At 37.2% G+C, this 24,375-nt stretch overlaps 1 protein-coding gene across 4 annotated transcripts in view; it reads left to right on the top strand.

Annotated features, from left to right (window-relative positions):
- CDH18 (cadherin 18) overlaps nucleotides 1-24,375 on the top strand; it is a 1,453,365-nt gene that overhangs the window by 1,416,011 nt on the left and 12,979 nt on the right. For all 4 annotated transcript variants that reach the window (XM_043968707.1, XM_043968713.1, XM_043968700.1 and 1 more), the window contains one exon: nucleotides 15,398-15,649. In XM_043968707.1, coding sequence (XP_043824642.1) covers nucleotides 15,398-15,649 — 252 coding nt within the window. The remainder of the gene's footprint in view (nucleotides 1-15,397; nucleotides 15,650-24,375) is intronic.

The following is a 24,375-nucleotide window of genomic DNA, read 5'->3' as shown; positions in this document are numbered from 1 at the left end:
AATTATTGACTAGATCTATTACGTCTCTCTCAATTACCCTCTTCTTTACAAATACTTGACCACCACCCTATCACAGGCCTTCATCATCTTTTGCCTAGCCTCTCATAATACATTCTTATTGGTTTTCCTACATCTAGTCTCTTTGCACTTGAATCCATGCTCCACCCAGCAGCAAAATCAATAATTCTTTTTTGTTTGTTTTTTTGGTTTTTTTGCAAGGTCACACAGCTAGTAAATGTCAAGTGTCTGAGGCCAGATTTGAAATCAGGTCTTTCTGAATCCAGGGCCGGTACTTTATACACTGCACCACCTACCTGCCCCCAAATCAACATTCTTAATACCAGATATGCTTATTTCACCCTCGCACCCCTTTCAGGAAGCTTAAGTGCTCTTCTTTCCCTTCACAACATGACTCAAAATTACCTCTATAGATCAATTTCATTTTAAATCTCTTTTTCATCCCCCTCACAGACAGACAGACCGAAAGACACACACATACACACACACACACACACACACACACACACACACACACACACACACACACATACACACACACACACCACATACAAAAAGTCCATAAAATACAATGTGGACTGCCCCAATTGCTTTCCCCATAATGTTTGATCTCTTTTTTCTGAGCCTTTGTACATGCTATCTCCATTACTGAAGTGTACTTTTTTTTTCTTACCTCTGCCTCTTATAAATCATCCAAATATAAATAGCTTTAGATCTGGAAAGGATTTTAGAGGACATCCAGTCCAACTATCTCATTTGATGTGGGTCCAAGAAAGGCTGAGTTATGTCAGGTCACATGGTAGTAAGTGTCAAAGGGAGAACTGAACTCAGGTTCTCTCTATCCAAATCCACTCCCTAGTTCCTACATGAGTCCCTTCCTGCATTCTCTCACTATCAATGCTTCCCCTCCCCATAATTCTTTTTGTATTTACTTTGCATATATTTTATATTGAATTATTTCTGTATGTTTTCCCCAGTATAATATAACCTCCCTGAGAACAGAGACTTCTTCATTTTTGTCTTTTTATTCTCAATGTTTAGCAGAATGCCTGACATATAATAGGAACTTAATAAGTGCTTGCTGAATGAACCTGAATTGAATGGCTAATAACCCACCATTCACATTTGTGCTAATATATATTGCCTTACTCAATAACTAATCTGTCTAAAAACCCCAATTTTAGGATTTACAAACTACTAGACTTCCCTACCATTTACATTTTTGTCTGTTATATGATTCCTTTATTAGCTATAATGCCAAAGAAATTTACTCACAATCCCATGCTGAAAGGACAATGATCTTGTTTGATGTCTCATGAATGTAGATTAGCATATCTATTATCCTACTTAGCTGGCCCCAAACTATATTTGGTCTTCATGTCACCCCTGTCATCATACTAATTGCTTGCCACTGCCACAAAGTTTATTACCTCACCATTTTCTAAACCAAATCTGTAGTATCACTGTTTCTTAAAAAGATGTGTGAGTTAACTGTCTTATGGACCTACTTATCATCCCTGTGACTCCTCAGACCAACATTCTCTGTCAAGTCCATTTTTCTCCTTAATGGAAGGGTATGAAAACTCTTTGAGGGTAAAGATTTTCTTTTTTTTATACCTTTGTCTCCAGAACTAAGCACAGAGCCAAGCAAATGATAAGCACTTAATAAATTCCTTTCTTTTTCATTAATTTATTCCTTCATTTATGACCTTTCCCCTTTTTTTCCACCATGAAAATTAGCTTCCAGTCATTGAACATATAACTAGTGGCTAACTCATGGAGGAAGACAATTCAATTGTTTCACATTTCTCAAAAATATCACAAGAGACTTAACAAAAATATTTCATTATAATCCTGTTTATCCATACTATCTATCCTGGTCTATCATGTTTTTAATCTTGTGGGGTGGGGAGAAGGAAAGTCATGAGCTGGGCTTGAATTGACCATCTTTGTTTTTAAGAAAACACAAACCATACTTTATTCATAACAGATTCTAGAATTCTGGCAGGAGCTTAAATCAGCCTTCCCAGCCTATAATATGGAAAATCTGTATTCTTCTCTTTTTAAAAATTTGGGACATTTGCCTTTCTACAGTAACATGGTATCTACTTGTTAATCATCATTTTATAAACATTACCCACATTATCTCAGCATTTATATATCCAAATTCTTTCAGGGCTTTGTTATTGAGAGATATAGAAGGTGAATGGGACTAATTTAGAATGCCCAAGTCCACAATTGTTATGTGACAGGCTCCTGCCTTGCATTCTTAGCTCCTACAAATCCCTTCCAGAGATGTCAGGTTCCTCATCTCTCAAGTTACACACTGCCTTCTGCTTACCCCTGGGATATTTTACTCAGTCAGAAGGGATGTTATTTTCTTAGCCCTTTTTTAATGTTTACACCAATTCCTTGATGGAAACTATGGGGTAGCTTATCCGGGGGATAATGTCCTTATTGTCATCAAGTACCTTTGACTAAGGGAAACTGAAGAATACTTCAGAGTTTGGAAAGCTAAAATTCAGGACAAGTTGTGCTTAATAGATAATTGCTAATGTAGGGCTTTCTACCAAGTATAAATGGCCCACAGAGGATGACTTCCATCTGATACTGGGTATCCTTCAATAAAACATGTGGTTTCTCATGCAGTACCTTATAATTCAAACCCAAAACTATTTGTCTGGCTAATATTTATGGGATCCAGTCTGTCCAAACCTGGTGACATTAGCTTGCTACTCTTTGAACTTTTATTTACTTATTTTGCATTCCTTGGTAGAAAAAAGACAAGCAAAATAAAAGTTCTGTCATCTATTGTCTTCCTTTATTTTGTGTAACCCAGTGATTTTTCCAGTTCTCTCCTTGATCTTCTATTCACAAAATACTTCAAAACCACTTCATTGTTCTTAGTATTCACTACAAGTCTCATCTTATTCTATTTTTTGTGTTTTTGACACTCCTCTCACAGGATTGCCCTGCTCTTTTGTATTCATCATCATGTACCTGCCTTTGCTTCAGTTTTTTGGACCTGTATTTTAAAACTTTAGTGGGTTCATGTACTTTCTGTGTATTCCATAGCAGTCTCTTTAATCACATTCCCTATTCTCTTCTTGATGGAATGGTGTGTTTTTGTTACAATAATTTTTGTTTTTCAGAACTTCCTATCTTTCCCTAACTGCCATTCCCTGTAGAACCTCAGTCCTGTGGGGATTATTTATCTCTACTCTGAATTTTTTAAAAATGTACTGTCCCATAATCTATAGTGCATATCAGCCTGTGCCTACCTTTTCTTTCCTTGTCTGCCATCATGTCTTGGTTGGTTGGTTTCTAATCCTCCAAGACAATTCAAAACTCTTGACTTTTTATTATCCAAATTCCCTAAACTTATGGGTTTTTTTCTGCAGTATGAATCATTGGCCACATTTTAAGTTTGGTTTAGAAAATCATAGCATCACATCCTCATTCAATTTCAGAGCTGTAAGAGAACTCAGTGGTCATCTCATCCCAAATTAAAACTGAACAGCAGTCTACAGCATCCTTGACAATGCCTATCCATCATCAACTGGAATACCTCTAGTGAGAGGAAAACTAGAATTTCCTGATGTGGCTATTTCTCATTTTGGACAATTCTAATTATGAAAAATATTTTCTTCATATTAGAGAAAAATCAACTTCTCTTAAGTTTCTACCCATTATTCCTAGTTCTGTCTTCTGAGGCCAAGCATAATATCCCTTCCATACTACAGTTCTTTGAAGATGGTGATTATCCCCTAATTATCTTTTGTCCAGCTTAAATTTCTCATTTTTTCAACTGGTCTTTATATGGCATGGTATCTAGTCTAGTCAATCTCTCTTTTCAAGAAGCACTCTAATTTCTCAGGCATCCAAAACAATCTAATATTCCAGATGTGATTTCACTTTAACAGAATTCTGCAATATTATCATTTCCCATATTCTTGAAACTATGCTTCTATTAGCGTTGCCTTAAGATTAAGTTTTTTGAACTACCATGTAATAGAACTGACTAATAATAACTTTGAATTCACTTAGATAATTTTCACTCAGATTGTTGTCTAGTCAAGTCTTCTCTATCTTATACTTAAGTTTTTATTTTTTTTTATTTTTGACCCTTATCTTGAATATACTATTGACTAATATTTAGCTTTCAATTAACTGAAATGTCTAGATCATTTTCACATAAACAGTGGTCTAGTCAATGATCCCCAATTTTATACTTGAACTCTTGATTTTTAAAATCATGATTGTAGGACTTAATTTTTAACTATAAAATGTCATTGTAGTAGACTGAGTACATTGTATTATCTATTCTAGTCTCTGTCTCTACTCCCTATCCAATAGGGAAATGGGCTTCAATGGGAAATAGTGAGTTCACTACCACTATGAGTGTTTAAGAAAAGATTTTGTGAGTATGCCTCATGCACTTTATATCAGAAATTATTGTTCTGATATTTATTAGCCATGATAAACTTTTAGGTATCCACCGCTTTAATTGTCCTGTAATTATGTGATCCCTATTTCCCTCCATTTTTTACATGTATCTTTAAAAATCTAAGATGATGAGTTCCTTGAGCATACCCATACTTTTTTGGTTAACTTCACTTATCATATAACTTACCAATTTCTCTTCCTCACATCTCCCACTTTTTATTATAAAATATAAATATTATAACTTTTTTAAAAAATTGTTCATTATCAATATTTTTAGCAAATGAGGAAGTTTCCTCTGCCAACAGAAATCAGTATTTGCTCTGCAAATTGTAGTCTTAGTAGGGGAGCAGCTAGGTGGCACAGTGGATAGAGTAGCAGTCCTGGATCCAGGAGGACCAGAGTTCAAATCTGGTCTCAGACACTTAACACTTACTAGCTATGTGACCCTGGGCAAGTCACTTAACCCCAATTGCCTCACCAAAACACACACACACTAATATATAGTGCTTCCACCATTTCCCTCATCACAATATCAAATTGTGTAAGTTGATATATTTTTATTATTTTCCACCTCAATTCAATTCCCATTCTGTACAATCTATATCCAAAGTTTTACAAATTCATGTATTTGTTGAATCCTTTCATTATTATCTTGTGAAAAATGCCTTTAATAGAAATCAATTGTTTCATTTATATTTTTTCTAGAAATGTAAATCAAAAGAGTTATCTAAACTAGCTCACATTTATTAATTGCACAGACATCCTTTATTATTCTATTTGTACACAATGATCTATCTCTTTTCACTGGGTAAGAGCCCTTTGTTTTTGTTACACTCATAGGATTTCTTTTCAGTACAGAATCTCTGATTTATACTAATGTTAGCATTTTATCCATTCCAGAGGTTTCTCTTGTGTCTAAATTCTGACACTTGTCAAGAAGAGAATGTTGTATGAAAGCATTTTCCTTTTTCCTTTAAAAAAAATGTATTGAGTCCACTCTTCAAAGTCATAGCAACATCTAACTGAAGAGAAGTGTTTGCCTATTTTCACCTGATCCTGTCCTGAGGTGGGGTTTTCCAAGTGCAGATTCATCTGGTCTTTACAGGAGAGTCAGCCTTAGGAATTATGGGGGGAGGGGCAGTCATTTTTCAGTTGTAGCAGCAGGGCAGAGAATGGGGTCTTTTCCATACAAAGCTGTGTATCAAACCTGCCAAAGAAAATAAAAGGTTTTTTTTTGGAATAAAAGTATTCACGTTGGTTAATAAAACCAAAACAGAATAGTAATTTAGTAATTTTGCTTTATGTTTGTCATCTATTACATGTGTGTGTGTGTATATATATGTATATATATATATATATATATATATATATATATACACACACATATATTATCCATTTCTTTCTTGATTGGTTTCTTGTCTCTGATAAAGCAAAAAGATGGTAATGCTCCATAGACTTTATTAAAAGCTTTTAGATCATAATAAACTATTTTATTCTTGACACTCTTAAAAGATCATAGCTATCTCTCTTTTATATTTGTCCTCAGATACCTGTTCTTGCTTTTATTTCTAATGTGTGTGTTTTTAAAACTAGAGATCATGTATGAGAGGCTTATTCTTTAGATGCCTTCTCATTGTCTTCCTCAGCAGAATAATTTTCTAAATTGATTTTCAGAATTTAGTTTTTAAGAACCTCTTATCCCATATGAACCAATTTCTCTTTTAGAATATGACATCATGAGATTCTACCTATGTCTCTGCATCATTGAAATCTACATTTCTTAATTCCAAATTATCATAGTCTATTCCAGAAATCCCCAAAACTATAATAATAGTTCACTGTTAGTTTAAATATTTTGAGGTTTGCAAAATACTATATACACATTTGTATGTTAGAAAATACTGGTGATGGCATTTGAATTCATGTCCTCTGACTCAAAACGAAATTTATCTCATGAATACCTCTTTCCTAAATTCCCAAACTTTGACTAGAAGAAAAGTGAACATTGTTTTTCTGTATCCTAAATCCCATAATTTCCATCCAAGACCTTCAAAGTGACTAGAGATACACTTTAGATCCCCTCTCCACCCTTTGTTCTCAGGTATTTACAAGAAATAGTAACAGTCACTGATTTAAAATTTAGAATTTATAGCAGCCTCACAGATATGTCTCAGATACATACTCCAAGAAGGTAGCTAGAACACTTCCTAATTACCCATGGAAGATACCTACTTACCTATCTGTCTAATTGTTGCCTCTAATGTTCAGCAGAAAAGATTCCCCCAATTAGGACATAGCTTTTCTTCTGCAGACTATGTTTCCTTTTTCCTTCTAATACCTGAGAATCTGCAATGTTTTGTGGGTATGGGAAGCTGCTTATTCTTCTGAAACTACAGTTTTGTTCTTTATAGGAAAAGACTAATATTTGGAGAACACTCCTTCCAGGACAACTTCTGTATCTTCCACTTACAATGATGTGTCAGACCTCCAAAGAGTAGCAAATTCCTATTAATCTCAGGGTCTTAGGAGGGTCCTGATAGGCTGTATTTCTAGTACTATCATTCACAAGTCCTCAGTGTTGTTCTCCCCACTGATTAGCAGCCAGCAGCCAGTAACAAAGGCATTTGCTAAAAATTGTATGGTAAAAGTTGTTAGTATTAAAATATTTCTCCCAAAGGATATCCTCCTCTCTTAAAAAGGAGGTCCTGGGAAGAGGGGACTGAAACTGAAAGTACAGTGGTAAAGAGGTCCATGTGGTAATGGGTAAATTCACAAGTCCTGGTTACTGGAAGTCATTTGTTGAGTTCTTGCTGGATATATCTTTATGTATCCATCTATGTCTGTAAATGTCTGCCATTGTTATGTCATCTGGATGTATTGTCTACTATGGGTCTAATCTCTCTAATAACATTGTCAATAGGAGATAGAGTGAAAGCTTACACTGGGCTTGCTCTTATGCTCACATCCTATGCACTCCCCTCTGTCCTATAGTACAAGGAAAAGGCACTTCTGAGTTTAGAGTTCTCAACCATATCACTAAACTGAGTAATTGTTGAAATCTTCCAGATTAGTTAAAACTCCCTGGAGGTGTAGTTAGTTTGTTTGGTTAGCCAATCAGCCCTTTTCTTCTTTACCCAATTAGAGTGTAGTTCACTCCTAGTTAAAAAAAAAAAAGACAATATATAAACCACCCTTTTTTGCAAATCTTTAAAACCCAATCATTCCTAGTGATTGATCTATTGTTTCATGTTTCCTTATAATGATTTTCTTCCTTCCATCAATTCTTCCTCATGTAAATAGCAAGGAAAAACTTAACAGGACACTTACAAGGTAGATATGATTCAGTGGGACCAGGTCAATTTCACATCACAGACATATTTCCACGAGTACCAAAGAAATAAGGATAATGGTCCAGGGAGCTGTTCCCACCCATAGACACATAAGATAAAATAGCTCTCTGACCTCAGGGTCCCTCTTTACCCCAGAACGAATGACAATACAAATGCTCTGGCTTTCGAAGCCTGTGAAAATAAATTATAAGAAGTTAAAACCATCCATAGAGAGAAAAGGTAAACACTCCCCACTGTGCATACCCATTGACCCAGTAGTACCACTACTAGGTCTGTATCCCAAAGAGATCATAGAAGAGGAAAAAGGAACCACATATACAAAAATATTTCTGGAAGCTCTCTTTGTGGTGGCAAAGAATTGGAGATTGAGGCAATGCCTATCAATTGGGGAATGGCTGAACAAGTTGTGGTATATGAATGTAATGGAATGCTATTGTGTTGTAAGAAATGATGAGCAGGCAGATTTCAGAAATACCTGGAAAAACTTAAGTGGACTGATGCTGAGTGAAGTGAGCAGAACCAGAAGAACATTGTTCGCAGTAACAGCAACATTGTGTGATGATCAACTGTAATAGATTTGGCTCTTCTCAGCAGTGCAATGACCCAAGATAATTCCAAAGAACTCATGATGGAAAATGTTCTCCACATCCAGAAAAAGAAGAAGAAGAAGAAGAAGAACTGTGGATTGTGAATGCAGATTGAAGCATACAGTTTCTACCTTTTTGTTGTTTTTTCTCTTTTTCAAGGTTTTTCCCTTTTGTTCTGATTCTTCTTTCACAATATGGCTAATGCAAAATGTGTTTAATGTGATTGTACATGTATAACCTATATCAGATTGCTTTCTGTCTTGGGGAGGGGGGGAAGGAAGGGAGGGAGGGAGATAAATTTGGAACTAAAAATCTTATGAAAACAAATGTTGAATAACAGACTTACATGTAATTGGAAAATAATAACCTGCTTTTATGATTAAAAAAAAAAATGATTGCCCCCCCACACCCTACCCCTATTTTATGATCACTTTTGCATCTGAGATCATGTCAAAATTTCCTGAACTGGTATCCTCTATGTGACACAATCTGCTTGTCCTGCCTTTTCCAGAACTAAATGGGTCAGTCTAATGACTTATAAGCTTCAGACCCAGCCTTAATGCTGCCTTAAATAGCGCAGCTACTGATGAGCATCATGGGGAATAATTAGGAACGACTGCTGTTATGTCTAATAACTTGCCACTCAAAGTTGCTCTCTGCGTAGGACATGTGACAGTTTCCCTCCTCTGCTACAACACCAGGGGTGTTGCCATTTTCCTTGATGTGAGTCCATGGAAAGTACACTATATCTGGAGTCCTACCTCTGAGCATTGTTCTTAATGTGATGTTAGTTAATTCGATTAATCTCCCTGAGTTTCACTTTTTCTTTTCTGTAAGATAATGGGGTTGGGTTACAAGATGATCTTTATCCAACATTTTTATGGATTACAGTAGATTATTTTTAGCACTTTTAGAGTAGATGGTCTTTAAAAGTCCCTTCCAGCACTGAATTTGTAATCCTCTTGTGGCAGAGTAGTATGAATGCCTCTAAAATTGTAAACTTCCCCAAACCATCTGCCTTCTTATTTCTTCCTTCCTTTTTCTCCCTCCCTCCCTTCCCTCTCCACTCTCCCAAGCAGAAAGCAATCTGATATAGGTTATATTTGAATAATCACATTACACATATTTCTGCGTTAGTTGTGTTGTGAGAGAAGAATCCTAGGTTGCCCTTTCCATGCCCTCTTTTCTTCCTCCCACCTTGGTAAATCCTCCCTCTTTCCATTATGTTACATTAAGGTCACCTCCTATGTCTCTCCTCCACCTTTACTGCCCCCTCCACTGCCCCACCACAACTTTTATGTCACTAACATTCATAAATTAGTGCTTGGAGAGGCAATCCATTCTGCTCTACAATTCATCTCTTTCACATGCAGAGAATGCAGATTGCATGCATGATTGGTTAATGCTTCTAGGAAGAAGTGGAAACATTGCACCAGCCAAGCCAGCAGGTGATTTTAACCATTGCACCTGTTATTATCCCCTCTCGGTCTCAAATAGAACTACTTCACAATGCCCCTGAAAACTCTGGAAATTACTTCTGGAAACAGACAGTTTGACCTACACCTATTTTCCATGCCTCTGCACTGCTGAAATGGCTCCCTTAAGTTCTCTTCTTCACTCTCTTTTGGCTCTCTGCTACTTCTGCTCTTCCATTCAAGTATCAGAAATTAGCTATGAGTTTTTTCCAGCTAGGCAGCATCCCAATCTTCTTAAACAATCATTAAACTTAATCCATAGGTACACAGAGACCTTTCACCAGAATACTCAAAAAGATGTACCAAAAAAGGTTGTTTATATTTTGTGTCTTTATTTTACCAGCAATGAGCTATCCTTGAATTGGGTTAAGAAGGAAACAGTTGATTGGCTAACCAAACAATCTAACTACACCTCTGGAGACTTTTAACTAATCGGGAAGATTTCAACAATTACTCAGTTTAGTGAAATGGTTGAGAACTCTAGGCTGAGAAGTGCCTTTTGCTTGTAGTAAAGGACATAGTGGGGTGGGTAGTGAATCTGACCACTAGTTCTGTGATCACTGGCCAGGTTATTGGGACTCTTCTTAAATGGAGGCTTTCAGCAAGGCTCTTGTTAGGTTGACTTGCCTCCTCCCTTTGGATTTCTTACTCGGCCAATGCCAATATCTTCAGGTATTAGCAATTAGCCAGAATACCACACAGTTTTTGATTAATTCATACATAATATTTCATTAAATTTAATGCTCTATAAATGTATCAAAATACAGGAAATTTATCCTCTTCTCCAATAAGCCTGGTGAGCCTTCTTGTTCTTTTTCAATTAAGTTGGCAGGTAAGATAAGAACTCTGAGTTGTGGAATTCGATGAGATTCTGAAGTTGGCAGCCTGAGATTAGAATGTACAGATTTAGGTCTACTATGGCCTAAATAAATGGTCTTTCTTAATGTAATATAACATGGATCCCTCTGACCTCAATAGTTATTGCATCTGTCTAAGAGAGTGACAAGATAAGGCAGAACAAATACTCTTAACAAAAGCACTGAAACAAGGCCCTGAGTGATTAAAGTGTTGAATTTTAGGGACTTAAGAATATTGTGAAACTGTCATTATAGTCTACAAATCTGAGGGTTGTAGAATATATAATATCTCAGATAGGCAGCATGGTATAGTGGAGAAAGGATTGGATTTGTTTGAGAAGACTTGGGTTCAACTTTTAGTTTTGCTACTTAGAAAGGGATCTGGATTCAAGTACTATATTGAGCATAGACTAGGTATATAACCCTGGGCCAATCACTTAACTTCTCAGAACTCCAAGTGAAACTTTGAGATTGAGTTGGAAAGTGTGTTGTTCAAAAATCTACTAAGTCAATCAAGTCAGACCCCTGGGTCTGGATCTGAAATAAAGGGAATTCCTCAGAGAGTTCCCTATAAACAAGGAAATCACAACTCCAGCCCAAAACATGCATGTTGTTGTTGTTGTTGTTGGGTCGGGTCCAACTCTTTGTGACCACATTTTGGGGTTTTCTTGGCAAAAATACTGGAGTGGTTTGCCATTTCCTTTTCCAGTGCATTTTACAGATGAGGAAAATAAGGCAAATGAGGTTAAGTGACTTGTCCAAGCTCACACAGCTAGAATGTATCTGATGCCAAATTTGAACTCAGGACTCCCTGACTCCAGACCTGGCACTCTACTGCACCACTTAGGTGCCCTAAACATACATGCGTAGGTACACATATACTTGCACACATGCAACATATCTATAAAGAAGTGCTATGGGGAAATAGAGTAGGTGTTTGGGGTAGGAGTTCTTAGGAATTCCTCTTTAAGGAATTGCATCCTCTTGCACAGAAATCCAATTAGAATAAAATATTAGTTTATTTAGGGGCTAGGGAAAGCAAACCAAGGGGGCAGCTAGGTGGCGCAGTGGATAGAGCACCGGCCCTGGAGTCAGGAGTACCTGAGTTCAAATCCGGCCTCAGACACTTAACACTTACTAGCTGTGTGACCCTGGGCAAGTCACTTAACCCCAATTGCCTCACTAAAAAAAAAAAAAAAGAAAAAGAAAGCAAACCAAGAGAGAAATCCTTGGATTTCTTCTCATGGGGAGAAGGCATGGCACAGAGGCATGGCTCTCTGAGATACCTTGGTCCTGGAGCAGGAGACAGGGAAATCCTTTTATAGAGGACTGATGGGGGTAATCTTCAGATTGTGGAGAGTTCCCTTATTGGGGGAGGACCATTCCCCACTGGTGGTGACTGGGGGAACTTGGGTGAGGGGCGGCTCTGGATCTGGCAAGCCATCTCTGTCCTTCTCATGCCACAAAGGCAGCAGCCACACCTAATCTTATCTCCCCAGGTGTGGAAGAGACTGGAATGAAGGGTGGGGGTCCTGGAGTCAACTCAGTCTCAATCTAGTGCTGCTTATCTCTTTAGGTGTGGCTGTCCTTTGGTTTAGTTTCTCAAGGAGAAGTTTATTTTGATTTACCCCAGAAAGCTTCTGGCGTACCCAGGGCCATTCAAATGAGGTACCCAGGCCCATAACAGAAGGATTTATGTGTGTTTGTGAGAATATATACATAACCTACCTAGGCAGGTAGAAATATTTTTTTCGAATTCAGTTTTTTATTAAAGTATGTTACGTTGAATTGGTAGCAAGTTTTTCATTCTGTCAGGTTGTCTCTAGTAATAAGCAATGATAAAAAATATCCATGTAGGCTTTAGTAAGATAAATGGGTCTTCCTTTGTAAAGTAGTCCCTCAATGCCTTTGGGCAGCATATGTGTCTGTAGGCTCTCTCAATGGAGTTGTCCAATGCTTTTGCTTCTTAGCAGCAGGTCAGATGAACCCCTGACCTGTAGTGAACAGATACTCCAAAGGGAAGGAGATCAGGAGATGCAGATAGCAAACCAATAGCATCAGACAAGGATATCGACTCTGTTTCTGAATCGGAAGATAAGAATTTGTTTAGTCCTTCTAGAACCACTTTCTCTTTTCTATATTATGCCTGACCTTTTATTTTGGAGCTTATGCAGCTAATGTAATAAATTAATTGCCACAAAGCTGATAAAACAAAAAGAATCACATTTGTCTGGGTTATATTTGTATCTAAAAGTTTATAAAGTGAACTACAATAACCCTGTGAGATAGTAAGTATGAGTATTATCATCCTAAATTCATAAAAGTAAACTGAGGCTTAGAGAGATGGAGACTTAACCATGGCAGATTAGGTAGTGAATTGCAAATTATTTTATGGAATTATTAAATGGGGCAGGTGTGCTACCTGGAAATACCATATTAGCCTCAGGGAATACTACTTAACAAGGCACAGATGGAATGGGGACAGCTAGGTATCTCACTGGATAAAGCACTGGCCCTGGATTCAGGAGGATCTGAGTTCAAATGCAGCCTCAGACACTTGACACTTACTAGCTGTGTGACCCTGGGCAAGTCACTTAACCCTCATTGCTTCGCAAGACAAAACAAAACAAAACAAGGCATAGAGGGTGCAGAAGCAAATGGCACAAAGAGTATAGAGACAAATAGCAACGGAGACAAACTGTGTGGGAGGGGGGAGGCTGGAATGTTGTGGTGAAGCAAGGCTGGGAGCTTGGAAAGAGTATGGGAAGGGAGAGAGTCATTTGCACAAGAATGGATAGAGCTGGGAACACTTAAGCTGCTTGTATCCTTAGGAGATGGAAGAGTGATGGAGGAGCAGAAGTCTGAAATCTCCTTTTTTTAAAGGTTTTGGGAAGGGACAGGCTAACTTTTATCCATGTCACTTTAGGGTTAGTTCCTTAACATACCTACATCACCTCAAACTTATTAGCAACATTTGATGTTCTACTGGGCTTACTATAGATGTCTGGAGCTCATTTGAGTTTTATAGATTATAAGAAAAAGGCCCTGAAAACAAAGGCTAGATGGCTTCCTCTTATTTAGCACATAGTACCAATATGTGATTTTTAGTTAATATGTGTTATAGTTTGCAAATTATGCTCCTTTGATGCATGGGACAGTCACTGTAAGTAACTTCTCTGTTCCCTTTTGCAAGTTTACTTGCTGCTATTGGTGCTTTATACTGCCTACTTAATCACCTTACCATACTAAGTAGACAGGGGTCCGGGACCAAAACAAGATACAATTTTAACAACACTAATAAATAAATCAAATAGTTCTTGAAAAGAAGCAAAAATATATTGATGCCACTTTCTCAATGTGTAACATATAAATGGAAGGTCACCAACTCTAATACTATACCAGTGCCTATAATACAATTTCCCCTCACTGATACTTGCTTGCAGACTTCTGTTTTTGTTCTTGTGCTTCTTGGTTTTTTGTTTGTTTGTTTGCTTGTTTTGTTTTTCTTTATTTTGTTTTCTTTGTTTTTCATTCTGGCCCAAAATTTCTGCTTACCATAGTAGGGCAGACTATTTCTAAGAAAAAGTTGTGCTGAAATGTTATGATATGTTTCTGTTTTCTCCATTAGAATATTTTAGACCAGAGCCAGATGCACCAGTATATTTCTTGGAAGCAAGATAGTCCAATGGATAGAGTACAGTACCTATATTCAGAATAATAACAATAGATAACATTTACATAGTGCTTACTGTGTGCCAGGCACTATGCTAAATCCTTTATAATTATTGTCTCATTTGATCCTCACAACAATCTCAGGAGTTAGGTGCTATTATTTTTATAGATGAGGAAACTGAGGCAAACAGATAAAACTTACATAGGTAGTAACTATCTGAGACCAGATCTGAACTCCAGTCTTCCTTACTCAGATCTGGCACTAAATCCTGCCTTCTAACTGTGCATCCATTTACAAATTATTTAACCTATATCAGTCTCAGCTTTCTCATCTGTAAAACAGAGATCATACTTGCATTTACCTCATAGGACTATTGTGAGTCATAATCTATGTGAAGATCTTTGCTGACTTAGAAGTGCTATATTATTTTCTATTGTCATTCTTTTCTTTGTTACAATTTTGTAGACTTAGGAAATGAGTGAATTAGTCACAAATAATGATGACTTTATCCCTCTATCATTAAATTTAGAATGGTTTTGCCATGTGATAGCATGAAATAATTAACTCTTTGGAACAGACTTGAAGTTTCACTGGTATATGAAACTCCTGGGGGGGAAATTCCATCTATTTCTATAGATAAGCACCTGTTCTGCAGATTCTAGTCATAGAGAGGTGCCTGAGGCACTCAGATGTTAAGTCTTTCCCAGGGATGCATAGTCATTATATGGTCAGAAGGAGGACAGGTCAGTTCTATCTACTATGTGAAACTTACTTTCATTCTCAGAATTACCCCTCTTCTATCTCCTTGTCCAATTTCAGTAAAGCATAAACAGGACTTTTACTGATATACATACATACATATATATACAATATATGTATATATATACATACACATATATATATATATAATTTTTTCTTTTCATTAAGGGGAATGCACACCAACAACCATGGTTTTACTAAATACGTTTTATTTTGCTTATGTCTGTCATAGATAACACAGCCAGCATTCTGACAAGGCGGAGGAGATTTAGTCGAACTATTCAGGATGTGTATTATCTCCCCATTATGATCTCTGATGGTGGAATCCCCTCTCTCAGCAGCAGCAGCACCCTCACCATCAGGGTATGTGCATGTGAGAGAGATGGGCGTGTGCGGACCTGCCATGCTGAAGCCTTCCTGTCCTCTGCTGGCTTAAGTACAGGAGCCTTAATTGCAATTCTTCTCTGTGTCCTCATTCTCTTGGGTAAGCCATTGAAACTCAGTGCCATTGTATTTCCTTTCCTTGCTTTACTTAAAATGTCTCAGAAATGGTTGGTATGTGGCAAAATTGAGGCTCCCCAGAAGTGACAGAAGTCCAAAGCCCTTGGTAGCAAGCCACTAAAATAGGTAACAAAAATAGCTGCAAGATCAAAACTACAAAAGGCCACCCTGCTATGGAAATCCTGGTGTTTATATGCCATGGGGTAACTAGTACTACAGAAACATCACAAGCAGTTTGGAAATTGTTTTGATTCAGTCACATGAGTTTGAAAGAGGAAAAGGCCAATAGAAAGCTTTTCTGGGGACAAATGAAATGGCAAATACAGGTAGGACTATGTTACTTTTAATTTTTTATATAAGCATTATCTAATAATCTCTCTGGCAGGAACTGATATCCATTTAAAGAGTCTGAAACTTAAATAGAGGGAAGGTAAGTGACTTTGGAGAGACATTCTTCTATCAGCAGTTGATTGAAAGGACCCAAATCCTTTCATTAATGATCTAGTATCTTAACTTAGCAAAATTAAAAATGCTCTATTTAAAACTGTCTTTGGGTTGGCCTATGAATTGTACTTTATATTTTAATAGAGCTTGATTTCAATGAGATTTAATCTTTATCCCTCCCCTTTATAAAATGGATCAATGCAGTTTAGAGAGCTACCAAGGATTTTAGAGGGAAATAGTCAAAATTATATTTTATGGGAAATGATGATTGATTAAAATTGTGATAATAATTCCTGCTCTCTTTTATTGGCAATGTAAAAAAAAAATCTAACCAGTATCAGTAATGAAGTAAGCTATTAGCACAAATTTTCCTAAAAAATAAGTTTCTTTACATGCTAATTTTAACTGGTTTTGCCTCTCTTTACATCTTCAAGCTCTCTACCTTACATTGCATAGTTGCACTAGTTGTTTTTCTTTTCACCCAAAGAAAATTATTCCATTTGATATGGTGGGAAATGGGGTACGGGTTGGGGTTTCTTAGGAATTCCTCTTTAAAGAATTACACCCTCTTGCACACAAAACATAGTTAGAATAAGGTGATAGTTTATTTAGGAGCAAGGGAAGGGAAGGGTGGGGGGAGGGAAACCATGAAAGAAATCCTTAGACTTTTCATGGGGAGATTTGGCACAAAGCACATGGCTCAGAGGTACCAAATCTCCTCGAACAGGAGACTGGAAGGTACTTTTATAGAGGCCTGATGGGGGTGGACCATCTGCCTGTGAAAAGTTCCTTTAGTGAGAGAGGACCATCCCCCACTGGTGGTAGCTGGGGGAATTGGGTGAGGAGTGGAGGACCATCCCCTACTGGTAGTGACTAGAGGAATTGGGAGATGGGTGGCTACAGATCCCTCTTCAGAACACAAAGGCCGAAGCCACACCCAAACTTATCTCCCCAGGATAAGGGAGACCAGAATGAAGGGTAGGAATTCCAAGCTAGCTCAGTCCAATTTGGTTCAGCTTATCTCTCTAGGCGTTATCTGTCCTCTGGTTTAGTTTCTCAAGGAGAAGATTCCTCGGTGTGCCCCAGAGAAATTCTGGGGTGCTCTGCGCCCCATGACACATTTTTTAAAACTTTTCCTTCAGAGAATATTTATAGCTGGAATATAGCCAGCCTCAGGATACCCTAGCATTGACATATTTGAGAGGGAAAGGGTGAGTGCTAATAAATGTTTAACTACAGACTGTCTGGAGGAGGGGGAGGGGAAGTGTATATAACACACCTTTAAGTATAATTTATGTTGTTAACGTTTTTACCATCATTTTTTTAAAGTCTAGACAATTTAAAAAAGAAATTAATTAAGTTTAGACTTGTAGTGGTTGCTTGTTTCTGAGGTATAAATTTTCAAACTGACAATTTAACAACTGGCTTTTGAGAGCCTGTTAGAGCCAGCTCTAGCACACTCCTGGTAATGGCATTGTTTTCTACAAAGTATCTAACATTATAGCTCATCATATGATAAAGAATATGGTGGGAAGAAAATTAGGTCATTATAACATATGTTTCCATAGGATGATGAAAAATCATTGCTCTCATGGAATTTTCTTCTACCTGCTAGGCAAGGCATATGAGGCTTTAAATCAATAAATAAATTTGGTGTAGTGTACTGACTGAATCTGCTAGATAGAACACTGGATACCTATCCACTGGATCTGGAATCAGGAAGAATTAAATTAAAATATAATCTTAAGTACTTACTAATTGTGTAATTGTGGGCAAGTCGTTTAACCTATCTGCCTCAATTTCCTCATCTGTAAAATGAGGATAATAATAGCAACTACCTTCCAGGATTCTAGTGAGCATAAAATGAGAATTTTGTAAAGTGCTTTGCAAATCTTAAAGAACCGGACAAATGTTAGTTATAATAATAATTATTGGGGGCAGCTAGGTGATGCAGTGGATAGAGCACTGGCCAAGGGTTCAGGAGGACCTGAAGTAGACACTTGACACTTACTAGCTGTAAATCACTTAACCCTCATTGCCCCGTCCCCCCCAAATTATTATGCTCGTGATTATTATTGTATGCTTTGAATTTATTCCTGATCTCATGGAATATCTGGTAGGTTCACACAATGAAGGTGAGGATATGTGAGAGATATCTCTATTTCATGTATTGTAAATATAAGGTTCCTAATCCAAATAGTAACTCATACTAAGTATCCATGTTGACCTACCTCTTTGACATATAGCAGGATTAGGAGACATCATGATGCAGAGTAAAGAACCCTGCAGTTGAAGTCAGAGACTCAGTGCAAATCCTACTTAATGTGAACTTAACCAGTTTGCTTCCTCATCTGTAAAATAAGAGGCCTGGATTAGGTGATCTCCTAGGTCATATTCAGCTCTAATGCTATTATCCTATCCTATGTCCTCTGAACACCCCCACATTCAGGTGTGTGTGTGTGTGTGTGTGTGTGTGTGTTAATACTTTCATAAGGATTAAAACAAAGTTCATGCTGTGGCTCATTGGGGGATGCAACAAGACTCTACTCACAGAGAATCCCATAAGGAAAAAACAGTCTGAAACAAGCATTTATCAAGTACTTATATGTCAGGTAGTGTGCTAAGCACTGGAGATTTTTGGTTGCCTTCCTTTTGACCTGCTTTTCACTGCACTCCCAACTGCCTTAGAGATTTGCCCACAGGGTTTCACAGACTGAATAATAACATTTGAATTAGAGAGGAGAGTCATTTATCCTTGCATTCATTGTTTTGTTTTCATTTCAATCTGTCATAATGAGAAGAATAATAGAAACTTAAAGGTAAATTTCAATTATTTTAGCAAACATTTAGAGATGGGTAACCTATTTTAATTCATTATGTGAAAATATTGAATTTTCTTTTTTGAAAAAGAAAATATAAGCAAAATGTTCCCAAATTTTATATTATCTCCTAAAATCTTGCTTCAGAAACCCGTTTTCTATTTTGTTTCTTTTTTTTTGTTGAAAGAAATGTTTTTTGTCGGTTTGAAAATTTAAAAATCAGTTCTTGAATTGAGGAAAAGTAGACATAACTGCCAAGGTATTTCCAATTCTTTCACATAAATATTTCTTACACATGTACTGCAGAATGGTGGGACATCATTGCTCTTGTTAACCTAGAAATTAAGGAAACAATGAATATAGAAGAAATAAGGTCTTTAATCTGGGCAGAGGAACCATAGCTCATGGTATCACAAAGCAAGAAGCTAGGAATACCCAAGGATGGGAACCAAGGACAGGGTTCTTAATGGGATGACAGAACAAAAGGGAACCAAAAGAATGCTCCAGTCATGTACAGAAACTACTTAACTACTTAATGTAAATGAACCTTTGACAAAAGAAGCTATAGAACTGCTCCTAAGTTAAATATAGATGCTACTTAACTCTAAATAGAAACTACTTAATGTAGGTGGACCCTTTTACATAATAACATAAAGTCCAGGGAGTAAAGTGGGGGATCATTTTGCTTAGATGAAGGTCCATAAGTTGATCAAGAGTCTGGAATTGACAAAGATTGGTTAGCCCCAGGCAATTCATTGGCCTGGTTCTTAGAAAATTTGTAGCTATCACTCTCATAGAATTTTCTTCTACCAGCTGGGGAAAGACACATGTGGCCTAAAAGAGGAGTAACTAAATTTGGTGATGGGATACTGAGTCAGCTAGATAGAGCAATGCATGCCTATCCACTGGACCTGGAGTTAGGAAGCCTTAATTTCAAATCTGATCTCAGAATGATGTTGAATTTTAAAAGATACAAAATTACACAAGAACATAGTAGAAAGAACATTAGATCCTACGCAGGAAACCTGGGTTCGACTCCCATATCTAATTAGATGTGTGACTTTGGAGCAGTCATTTAAAATTTAGACACAGAATCTTAGTGTGCCTCACAGATTATCAAGTCCTACTCATAGCCAAATTTAGTATTCTTTGATATCTTCTATAAATGGTTATTTAAACTCTTTTGATGATTTACATTGATTTAGTCCTTAAATGCAGGTAATACAGCAACCAACCCATTTTAATGAAGTCTTTCCTTATTTTAAGCCCAAATCTACCTCTACAACTTCCACCCATTCATCATTCTAGTTTTGCTCCTTAGATCTGTTTTTTTTTTTGGGGGGGGTGGGAGGCAGACTTGTGACCTGGATGAGGGCAGGGGGAGTAGCTCACCTAAAGAATTGGAGGTTCATCACAAATCTTGTAAAATAAAATAAGATTTATTAGGAGAAAGAAATATGGCCAGGGAACAGATCACCTTGGTGACTGTCCCACTGGAGTAAGAGAAGTCCTGTCTTTTATATCTTTACAAAAGAAAATGGAGGGAAAACCATTACAAAGAACTGTGAGGGAAATGCATGGAGTGGATTTTGGAATAATGGGACATCAGTAAGATATTGCAGCATATCTATGTCTTGTATATCATCTTGAAGACCTTGATATTGTTTATCTGTATACCAGCGTCCTGTTCTGCTACACCTTATTCCTGAGGAGCTTTTTCCCTTGGAAAAGTTTTAAGGATTCCTTGGGTGTTGGGTTTAGGTTTCTTGTGGATCCAAACAAAACAGATTTGCTTATTTCAGCCTGGTAAATACTTGGAGAAAGCTGTTAGCACTCTGTATCCCACAAGTCATCTCTTATTCAATATAAATACCATCAGTTTCTTTAACTAATCCTTCTATCATAGGATTTAGAATCCTATCACTATCTGGTCATCTATTTATGGAAACAGTATAATTTGCCATTGCCCTTTTGGAAAATAGCAATCAAAAAACGAAACTCAGATGTGTTCTCACCAAGGCAGAGTATAGCAAGAAACTAACTTCTCTCATTATGGACACTGTGCTTCCATTAATGCATTGTCCTTTCTGGGGCTAAATTTATTTGTATATAAAATGGAGATGCAGATTAGATTTGTTTATCTCTTGGGACCCTTCCAGTTCTAAAATTCTATAAGTATTTTACCTTAGGATTCTACATTTTCATGGATTTCCAATACTTTATTTATCAAATACCAGAACAATTTAAAAAAGACTGATTAGGGAATAAAATGTGGGATAAAATGTTTTTTTGAAAATCATTTTATAAACAAAATAAAATTATTTGATTCTGCAAATAAATACCTACACTTTAAAAGTGTGGCACTTGGGACCTCCAATTACATGAAGATGCCAAGAAAGCTATTTTAATTTTAAGTTAATTAGTGAATCAGCATCCAATTAAAACACTAATTAATGGATCCCAAGTAATGTATTTTAATTTTTTGTTTTGTTTTGGCTAGACCAAGAAGAAGTTATATCACTCCAAAACAAAAGCTATTTTGTCAAACAATTTAGCAACATAAGTGGCAATAAAGATTCTGCCATATATACTTACCTCCTATATATTTCCATGACTTTCATAGACAGGTAACATATGTGACCATGAAACAACTGTGGAAGGATATATATGTAAGGAATATATATAGCCAAATAACTTATATGAAGGGATACTCATGGAAGGAACACATATGACCAGAGAACAAAAATGTTCTGGAAGAACTTGTAATTGAGAGTCATCTTGTGATGTCATTGAACCTGTAAAGTCTAAAATTCTAGCTGTGATGTCTAAAATCTAATGAGTAGTTGCCTTAAATTAGAAATGTATAGCACCAATCTTTGGACATTAAGTATTTATTAAAGTATATTAGGGGTTAGTAAAGAGAAACACATGGATAAAGAATGAGATCTGTCTACTCTCCCTATTCTGCCTGCCCCTGCTGCCCAGCCTAAGTCCAGAAAACAAAAGAGACCTCGGTTCTCTGAGGCTTCTCCCAGAAGCCCCCTGTGAAACAGGAAACAGGGCTGTCCACACATACATACACACACAGCTCCAAGCTAATTGGCTGGTAGCTTTGATTGACAGGACCCACAGGCTGCAGACCCAACTTCCAGATGCCACTCCGACCTTCAAAAACCCAGAAAGGTCATTTCTGGACTCCAAAGTCACATGCTTTCTTTTCAGGTCAGAGCTCACAATGTCCCTCCCAGCAGGGGGTGTCATTCCAATTCTCACACTCCACTCTTTACTGAGTCCTTTTATTCTCTTTTGGCATCTAGCTGATTATACTTTCTACTACTACATTCTGGTTTTCAGTTATAATATAGTTTAATTTTGGAGCTGCTCATCAGAGTCTCTCGATCTCAGATCTATAAAGATCAAAGCCTCAGGCTACTTAATGTCTTTTTCAATTCCAAATCCAGTCAGCCACAACCACTGAGGTAGCTGGAAGAAATCCTTGAAAATCTGTTTGCTTTTTTGCAATTCCAATACTACTGCACTTGTCCCCTCCCATTTATCTAATTTATTCTATTCGAATAAAGTAAGTCTTTCCGTTGCCCTAGTGGTACCCAAGTATGTTTTTATAAGCCATTAAGTGGACCCCATCTTTCATCAGAAGCATTTTACCTATGCATTTTAAATCACAGCATAGATATCTAAATACACTTCTCTGGCACCTTCTTCTTAGCCATCTTTCCCAATTTGCCTTTTTCTTCAGAAGACCCTGACTTCAAGTAAGAGCTATAATGAAAACAACACCACTAACCCTAATGCCTTCATTTTCTTTACAAAAATTTAACAATCTTTAGAAACATTTTCTAGGTTTCATTTGGCAGTGTCATTTATGCCCACCTGAGTCACCACAAGAGGATAATAATCCTCTAGTCTGACAGGTTTGGGGAGGTTCTCTGTCTCATCCTGCATCAGTGACTCAGGAAAACTACAAATCTCTCATTGTGATCAGATTAATGAATAGCTACCTCCTTACCCCTTATCTCAGGGAGTCACCAAGTACCCTTATTTGTCTCTCCTTCCTGTGACCTTTAGTGGATGATATCTCACCTGGCAGCAGCAATAGTTCTTTCATCACTCTTTAGAGGACAGGCAATTGCTTCTTCCTCTATGGAAATAGCCTCATATCTCTTATTTAGCTCTATCTCTCCAGTGATGCTTTTTCTTCCTTTTTTTTTTTTTTTGTCACATCACATTCTTCTCTCCAACCCTCTGACATAGGCTATCCCCTCTGCCTGCTCAAATCCTTTTTCCTTTGTTTACACAAAAGAAGACCCTTTTCTATTTTTCCCCCATTTTGCTTTTTCTTTTGTTTAGTTGTAAGGAACACTTCATTCTCCTGTTCAGATAAATATATGGATAAAAAGAGAGATACTTCCCCCCTCCCCCATATTTGTTGCTTGCTTGTTTGTTTTTTCATGTGAGAGTGGGTTAAGGGCTGTGACTTGATTAATTCAGAAAATTTCAGGTGCATAAGCCAGAAATGCAGATCAGCAACTGTTCATCAACTACTACAGTGAATGTTTTTAAGTGATTTATTCAGAGTCTCACAGCTAGAATGTGTCAGAGGTGGGATTTGAACCCAGTTCCCTCTCCATTACATACAGTACACTGCTTCCCTAACCTTAATAATCAATCCCATGTGCCATGCTCCTCTGTAATGCATTTGTGATTTTATGCTAATAGCCAGTTTGTAGTAGTGATGGATTTAATTGAGCAAATTGATCTTGTGGTGTCCCAAAGAATTACAAGACTCAGTGATTCAGTTTCCCAATTTTTTTGAAAGATTGATGATCACAGGGAGAGCATCAGGAAGGTGTCTCAAACAGAAGAAAGACAGTTATATTTATAGTGGGGAAAAGTAGGTTATCTCCTCATTATCTTAATCTCCTCTTTGTGGGAGATTCATGGGATATCTTATCCTAATTTGGACTTCCTGGGGTCCTAAGACAATCATGAGGCAAGTACCTTATTCCTTGGAAGTGTGTTTTGGGGGTTTACACGTCAAAAGGTGAACCTAAGGACACATTTAGTCCTTTCGGTGCATGTTCCTAAAGACATGCTTAAACTTGTCAGACCCTGAGGGTCCCTGTGTTTTTGAGATCTCTTTGCTTAAGATCTGATTTCTAGGTGTCCTGTCATCTAGGAATTTTAATGACTATTCATGGTGAATGGTCCCTAGTTACTGTCTCTGTTGATGGTGAGGGTTCATTACTGTACTGTTGATAAGAACACAAACCTTAGTTTCTCTTTTAATCCTTCTGGCTGCTATTGATCAAATCTTAGATTAACTGTTAACCTCCCTTTAGCTATAGTTGATAGGTTATCTGTTAACCCTTTTAGCCTCCTCCATCAAAATGGGGTCCTGTGCTGAGGTCAAAGGAAAATATAACAG

Source organism: Dromiciops gliroides, chromosome 1 (genome assembly GCF_019393635.1).
Source record: "Dromiciops gliroides isolate mDroGli1 chromosome 1, mDroGli1.pri, whole genome shotgun sequence".
In the NCBI taxonomy this organism is placed as follows: Eukaryota; Metazoa; Chordata; class Mammalia; order Microbiotheria; family Microbiotheriidae; genus Dromiciops; species Dromiciops gliroides.
The sequence above is the reverse complement of the archived record's forward strand: the minus strand, read 5'-3'. Positions and strand labels throughout refer to the sequence as shown.